Below are 7,875 nucleotides of genomic sequence, written 5' to 3'. Positions count from 1 at the left end.
GACACTGCCTGGCCAGCCTGGTCTGCAGCCACAGAGCACAGTTCTCTCCCTTGCAGACAGGCAGGTCCCCATGCTACCCTCACTACTTACCATCAGTGACTGGTGTGCTACTCTAAAGCAAGAGAACAAGTCATCAGGCTGGTGCAAAGAGCCAACAAACCGAAAAGGCATCTTTCATCAAAGCGGGGACTATTCATTACAAATGATTTGTCCAGTTGGCAACTGGAAAAACAGCACTGCCTGTGGGTACAAAGAGCAAGACATCAAGCGGACAGCACAGTCAAACTACTGTACAAAAGATCTCAAGGGTGTTAAGGACAAGAAAGCACGGAAAGAAAGATTTAAGAACGAAACACTTGCCATATCAGAGTAACCTCCCCTAAGGGTGTGTGGTTAATACGGAGTCCATTTAAAATGCACAACCAAGACACCAGAGCCCTTGAGGAAAGGGAGGAAATGGCACCAAGCAGTAGATGAGGGCTTCTGACAGCCGATTCCTGTGGTAAATTCCCAATTATCTGGAAACACCTCATCACATACCTTCTTCTCAGAACACGCCATGCTTTCTGCCACGCCACATACCATTTTACTGTGAGTTGTCCTTGGATGTTACAGATACCATTGTGATGTTACTTCTGGGGACACTGGACATCCAGATGAGAAAGAGAGGGCAGTGTCACTGTACTATAAGCTTTGGCTAAATAACTAAAAAAACCACTCGTACAGATGTTTTTTGTAGGCAAGGCTCTCGAGATTTATTTTGAACTATAAAAGACTAACAAACAGCAGTATCTTGTTAGACATGCATACAGACAAATTCCTGAAGAAGTCTAACAGCCAAGAAAGTAACAAGCGAGTGGTAGAACTAAGGCCCTGTGCAACTCCCAACAGGCACCACAAGTTTTCTTACAGCCTACCTGTGGGAAATGGGGAGAAAGAAGAGACTGTCACCAGTGAAAATACGTAAGATTTCTAATTATAACAAAACAGAGGATCCAGTTCGTGTGGAAGTCTGACCTTATATCTCATGCTCGCTCTCTTCTTCAAGACCTGGGTGACTACTGTCCAAATAACTACTTCTTGTTACTAAACTGTTAACTTTCTTTTACATCAGGCTAAACAGTGTCAGCAGTAAATACAGTAGGCTTTAACAGAATGGGAAGAATAAGATACCTCAGTATTAGGGGTATGAAATGGGAGGAATTTTGCTTTGACTTTGAGTCCTCCTCCACAACAGATCATTGCAATAAATCACAGTAAGCAGCATAAGCATCCAACACAGTTTTGAAACACTTGTGGTTACATCCCTGTAATGCAAGCCTAGGAAGAGCAGAACCTCTCAGTTCACAGCCTGGGTTCAGTCTGTCAAAAGCTGCAATGCCCAGTCCTGTGGGCTTACACTCCTCGCTCAGGAGGCATCAAATCGGAGCAGCAAAGACTTCGAGTGTAAACCACAGATGCTCTCCAAACAGGGTGTCACACCTCCAGTCCAGGAGGATGGAAGGGACCAGGGATCTAGAGGTCAGCCAAGTACAGAATGAGGAGATGTTGCAGAAGAGCTAGAGGAAAAAACCAAGGTGTCCAAAGTAGCCATGTGACAATACTCAAACTCCTCCAATAATTCTGGTCTCCTCGCAAAGTTAGGAAACCTCCTGGGTTTTTCACATCTGCTTCTACAGCAGAAAGAGGAATCAGCTTCAGAAACAGACTTTAGGAAGGTGGCAAGGTTGGAGAAGATGTGGAGAAAGAGTTATTTTAAAAAGCTGTTTGTTTCTAAGTGAGCATTTTGCTTAGTCCACCTGCACACCCTCAGGAAGCAATACCACTACAGGAGCACAGTCATCAGGCTCTGCCTCAAAGTCCCATTTAAATTTCTTCGTTAGGTGAGCCTTGAATTTTTCAGCCTTTTTCCTTAGGGTCCCATCAACAGCAGCACTGCATGTGCAGGAAAAAAACACCTAAAAGAAGAAAGTAGAGGTCAGTCAGAACTCAGCCATAGCACAAGCTGTGCATCTCTTTCCTACAAAGATGTCATCAATAGGGTGCACCAGGAAAAGTTTCAGGCTAGGCCACTGGTAAGGGATCTACCACCCTGGAAACCACTCCAGCTTTGGGGCTACCTAAACAAAGCCTACACTTCTCTCATCCCACAGCCAAGACCAACATCCTGCCTTCACTCCACTGAGCCAGTGTTAGAAGTATTTGCACTAAGGTAATAACTTTGTTTCAAGGAGGAGTATATATGTAATTAACTATGTACTATGGAATTCTGAAATATGTGTAAGCGTGAGCAAAGAAAAATGTCTGAGCAGAAGGGGGAAAAAAAAGGACTATCAGTTTTCATTTGGCACATAGCCAATTTTACAGCATGTGTCAAAAAGGCCAACAGGTAATTATACCCATCTTTTTCATCGTTGGATGGACCAGGAGAACCCCCAAAGTAATTTTGTAATATGGTATCACCAACACCTTAGGATACAGAGGAAACTTAATAAAATTACCTTGAGGGTAAGAGAGGAATGGGAGCCCTCTGGAAAAAGTCCAGTTATCCCCAGCACAGCCATTCCCCTGAGCACAAGGCACTGAAATCTGGACTAACCTCTAAGGGTGGCTCCCCTCCATCATCCAAACACACACAAATCTATATAAACTTTTCACAAATTCACAGCTTCTGTTAGCACTTTGAGAGTTAAAGCACCTGTGTATGATTAAATAGGGCATTTAGCCTCAGAGCCCATCTCTCATCAGCTTGCTTCTGCTCCTTTTCTGAACATATGATCCAGAATTTGTTTTCATAGGAAGAAACTTGTATTTCAAAGCCAAAAAAAAAAAAAAAAAAAATCACTGCATGATGGAAGTGAAGGGAAAGCCCTCTGGGGAAAAAGCAGGTTTCTTATTGGGGAGAGGGCTACGGACAGCTGGATAAAACACTAACAATGAGCAGCAAAGTTTGTTGCTTTGTTTATGATCATTTGCCTTTTCCTTGTTCATTCTACCATGAAACTGCCTCTTTATAACATAACTGTCTTACACAGCAAGGCTGCTATTAAAAAAAAGATTAAAAGATTATACTTCCCACTTCTACTCAGTGAATTGCACATTAGTTATTTAATCAAAATTATTTTTCTTTAAACGTTGTTAGGGCTACATATTTAGTGGAGGTTGTGCTGTACTCTTCTTGCCTTAGATCAAACTCCAAAAATAAAGTTGCTGTATTCAAAGCTGAGCAAAAGCTAACACAGATAATACACTCCACACACACACACACCATTTTGCCCCCACCCACATCCAGTTAAGACTGTTAACTCTGACGGCTATGTACATAAAGTGACTGGGTAAGCCAAGTTCCAGAGGTTCCCTGGCACTATTTCAGCGCATCAGGGAAATCCCACAGGAGCAGAGAAATGGAGAACTTCTAGCAAGGAGAGGCTCAGTTCAACCATAAGGCAAATTTCTTCTTTGTTACTAGGAATGTGGTGACTCCTGCTAGGGCTTAACAGTGATCGCTGAAGCCAGCACAGCCACCTAAAGACATCAGCTTCTACTGCTTAAGTAAAAAGCACAAACTGATGAAAGCCAAGGGCATACAAGACTCAGGTATCCAAAAAGGAAAGATAACCAGCAAGGCAAGGTGCTTCCAAGATTCCCATCAGATGGAAAGAATGGTGGTTGACAGATTCTTTCTACTGCTGCAAATTGACAGTGCAAAGCATTGCTCTGTGAGTGTGCTGCAAGAGGGCTAGGTTTTCCAGTCCTGTAATGGGATGGAAAAAACACACCAACAAAAATAAAATAAAAATTTTAAAAATGAGACTTTTATTAATCCAAATTCTGAAAAAGAAAGTCACTTGATTAAAGCAATGCTTCCCTCAACATTTTACCCAGCAAATTAAAAACAAACACCTTCATCCTCCCCAAATCTACAGCAAGAACCTGGAGTTAGAAGTAGAGAAATGCAACCACTCCCTGAGAAAGGAGAAGGTGCTACCAGTTTGCATCAAGCAGCTGCAACGTAACTTACAACTGTTTCTGCGGGGATTAAGTTTCCATTGCTGAGCTTCACCAGTTGGGCCTTTTTTTTTTTTTTTAAAACCAAGTTTTGCTTAGTCTGTTTCCTGAACTGTTAGCATGGTTACGATCAGTGGGAGTAACTGGTTTTACTAGCGCTGAATTACAGATTTGCCCATGCCTGTCTCAGTAGAAGCAGTGTTTTCTGCATTTTGGACTAACCATAAATTCCCTCTGGATAAGAACTTGATTATAGGAAATCTTCAACTTTGCTTAAGACAAAAGGAATGGAAAAGCTTCTTAAATACTATCAATACCCTAAGCTCAATAAGGTTTCACTGCAGCTTCTCTGCATACTAAGCATACCATTTAAACTGACCAAAAATCAGCATCATCAGTCTTTTATACCAAAGTTTTGGGTTTGTTTTTTTTTAAAGAATGAATAGCATTTGGAAAAAAAAAAAAAAGAAACAGACATCATCTTGCACTTGCTCAGCCTCTCTCATTGTTGTTCAGCTCAATGTAGTTGAAGGCCTTAAAAATGTTTAGAAAAGGTATGCTGGTACAGTCCCATCGCATTACATGCGCCACTCCAGAACTCTAAAACCATGCCACTGTAGCAGGCTACTTTCAGCACTATTTGCAAGGAAAACATAATAAAAAAGACTGAGTCCCTATTCTCTGTTGCAGCCATCTTCATTAGCCTTTCCTCTTGTTGCCTCACTTTGCTGGCCTCTCTGCATGTGGACTAACTCAATTTTATACTGCATTAGACTCATCTAGGCATAGCTTGAGCAGATCAAACTCCGAGATGACAAGCAAATGGCATTTCTTTGTAAATAACACAGGGAAAAAGTAAAAAAAAAAAAAAAAGCGTGTGCTTACATAGGCTCACTATCTCCCACACAGCTCAACAGTAGCTTAATTCTTTTTGCAGCTTCTCCCTGAATTTGCTCTGATGTCCTGTATGCCCTCTCCTCCCACTCCCATTTTTCAAGAGATAGCAGCAAACATACCTGTAAGGTGCTGGTTAAAAAGTTGTCCTGGGAGACAATGTCCACAAAAAAATCAGCTGGGATTTCACTGAGCTGGTGATACAATACAGAAATTAGATTGATGTAAAGGTCTTGGTACTTCCCTATGGCATCTTCGGATCGGCACAGGATGTTCAAGAGTCTTTTCCAGTGCTCAAACGCATCATATACATTCCCGATCAGGAAGCAGATGAAAGCAAACTGCAACTCAGCTGTGCATATTCAGCAAAGGAAAACAAAACAAAACACACATAAGACTAAAAACATATCCAAGGTACACATACTCTCAAAAACTCTGTAAATGATTGCATAAAACTCTGGGTTTGCCTTTTGCACATGCATTCTGCCCTTCCAGTGATTCTGCTAATAGCAATCAATGCTTCAAACTGACTATTTCCTAATGCTCTGCTCTTCAGCTGGAGAAAAAGCAAAGCATAATCAGGCAGGTCCACCTGGAACTGCAATTACCATCTTTGGAGAGTGACTTTACAGGCAGAGTAAAGAGCCACCTAAGGACTTCCACTATCATCCATGTTCTCAAAATTACACCCAAATAAGAAGTCAGACATTGCTGTTATTCTGCAAAGATTCAGTCCGCCTGGTTTCCAAAGCCACACAGAAACGCAAATGCTACTGCCCTTGAACACAAGGGCTGTGGGAACACTGGGAGAGGTGAGCAGTACATTAACAGATGTTTTTTCCTCATTGAATTAAGATCCAGGTTTGTCTCACTGGCTGCTTAGCATCAGCTATTTTGCCAGAATGGTGGTGTCACCATTTCCTAAGGTAATCCATTCTTTGTATATCCTAGAGTTGTCTTTGATAATTTTGATAAAGAATAAGTTGTATAACATTAATATAGAAGAATGGAAGAAGGAAAAACAAAGGCTTATTCCAAACCTCAGTAGCCTTGAGGCTCCAGCTCAGCTGGGTTCCCAAGCCCTCCCTCCATCCTGCCACAAAACAAAACCACACTCCAGGATCTCCACAGATTTGATATTTATTCATATCACAAGTTGTCAAAAAAGGCTGGCAAGTAACTGAGACCCTGTGACTGGGAGCCGCAGGCCTCGCTGTGGATGTCTCCTGCAGCAGGGCTGGCCGATTTCAAACGCTGCCACAGAGAGTCATCAGCAGCACAAAGCAGAGCTACCACCACTCCAGCCAGGGAGGGGACCAGCCACTGCCTTGGGAACCACCTCACCACCGAAACGGGAATGAGAATCTGAAAATCACCATGTTCTGCCCCATTCAATGCTCCCAGGACTCCCTAAGCTCCATCCTCCAGAGGTTCACTTAACAGGCAAATTGCCAGGCTGGTCCACACGACAGGCCCCCTTCACATGAGATGCAGCTCATGGCCACCTATGATTGCTGCTTTTGACTTAATTTGAGGCAATCTGGGGTCCAAGCACAGCACCCAGGAGCAAGAGAGGCAAATGTGGCAGGCTGGCAACTCCTGACACCGGCACCACGTCCTCACCCCAGTGCAACTGGAACAGGCCCTATAGCTGGTAAAAACTCCACAAACTTCTGTCCTGCAATTAAGAGAGATGCCACAGGGTGCCAGGGAACAGGGCCCGCAGAACAGGTGCGGGTTTCATCCCGGGGCTCTTATTTTACAGAGAAATGACTTTATTCTCCCAGAGCACCCGAGGACTGTCCTGGGCAACACGTAGTACTCACCAAGCAGATCCACAGGCTGGCTGGTGTATCGCTGGTTAATCACCTTCTCCAGGGTGTAGCTCAGGTCCATGCTGTGCCTGGTTATCTCCTCCGGAGTAGCACCATCGGGGTACATCTGCTTCGGCAGCTCCGTGAACCTGATCTCGGTGCCAGCCTTTGGCTTCATCTGGGGAAGCCGTGCCACGCCTTCAGCGTAGCTCCGGCACGTGGCGCCGAAGGGCGGCAAGCGCTGTTCCGCCCGGTCTCTGGTGAGCCGCCCAGCCACGACCGGCAGCACCTCCGAGAAGGCGCAGATCTGCCCGCTCTCCGGCTGCAGCTTCTTCATCACCGCTTCGCTGATGAAGCTGGTGAGGGAGACCCACTTCTTCAGGGTCTCGTAGGGATAGGGCCCGAGGAACTGGTCCATCTCCTGCAGGTTCTCTCTGAAGGCCTCGGCCTCCCCCGTGGCCCGGGGTGCCAGGCCCACCGCCTCGCTGGCAGCGTCCCACCGCAGCACCCGCACCTCCCGCCGCTGCAGGCTGAGGAAGAAGCCGGTGCGCGGGCCCGTCTCCCGGCCGTCGCCAGCCCGCCCCGCGCTGCAGTGCAGGAAGTGGACGCCCGGCGGGATCATCTTGACGCCGCGGAACCTGGGGCCCACGGCCCAGGTGCTGTAGTCGATGCCGAACTCGGTGCCCTCGGGCACGCCCAGCACCACCACCGCGGCGCCCTCGAAGAAGAGCTGCCTGGCCAGCTCGGGCTCCAGCCGCGGGCCCGCCATGGCCCGGCCGCGGGCAGGGCAGGGCAAGCCGCTGCCAGGGCCTCCGGCCCGCTCCTCACCGCCCGGAACCTCCGCGCCGCCGAGACCGCCCGGTCCTTCCCCAAAAGCGCCCGGGCGGCACAGTCGTTCCGGGCGCGGCCAGTTCCGGGCGCGGCGCTTCTGGCCAGCGTGGGGAGCCGCCGGCACCGCCCGCCCTCGCCCGGGGCTCGAGGTGGGTTCTTCGGGCCCTCACTGCAGGCGGTCGTGTCCACGGCCCCCAGCAGGCAGGGGTCACCTGGTTCATCCCCCCTGGCTCCCAAGACCCCAAATCCCGGTAGCTCTTTCCCCCTTTGCCCTCCCGGGGCCCGCCATGGCTGGCGGTTACTCCACTCTGACCCAACGACCCCCAAA

General features: G+C 47.0%; 1 protein-coding gene across 1 annotated transcript; it reads right to left on the bottom strand.

The window, feature by feature from the left end:
* Positions 1-729: 729 nt before the first annotated feature.
* On the bottom strand, positions 730-7,601 carry AAR2 (AAR2 splicing factor). Its single transcript, XM_009928426.2, has 3 exons — positions 6,729-7,601; positions 5,025-5,254; positions 730-1,958 (listed from the first exon to the last, which is right to left on the bottom strand). Exons 1-3 carry the CDS (start codon positions 7,483-7,485, stop codon positions 1,791-1,793), a joined length of 1,155 nt encoding a protein of 384 aa, XP_009926728.2. The 5' UTR covers positions 7,486-7,601; the 3' UTR covers positions 730-1,790.
* Between the last annotated feature and the right edge of the window lie 274 nt (positions 7,602-7,875).

Source organism: Haliaeetus albicilla, chromosome 2 (assembly GCF_947461875.1).
Source record: "Haliaeetus albicilla chromosome 2, bHalAlb1.1, whole genome shotgun sequence".
Lineage (NCBI taxonomy): Eukaryota > Metazoa > Chordata > Aves > Accipitriformes > Accipitridae > Haliaeetus > Haliaeetus albicilla.
Note: the sequence above shows the minus strand (reverse complement) of the source record. Positions and strands in the feature narration are given on the sequence as shown.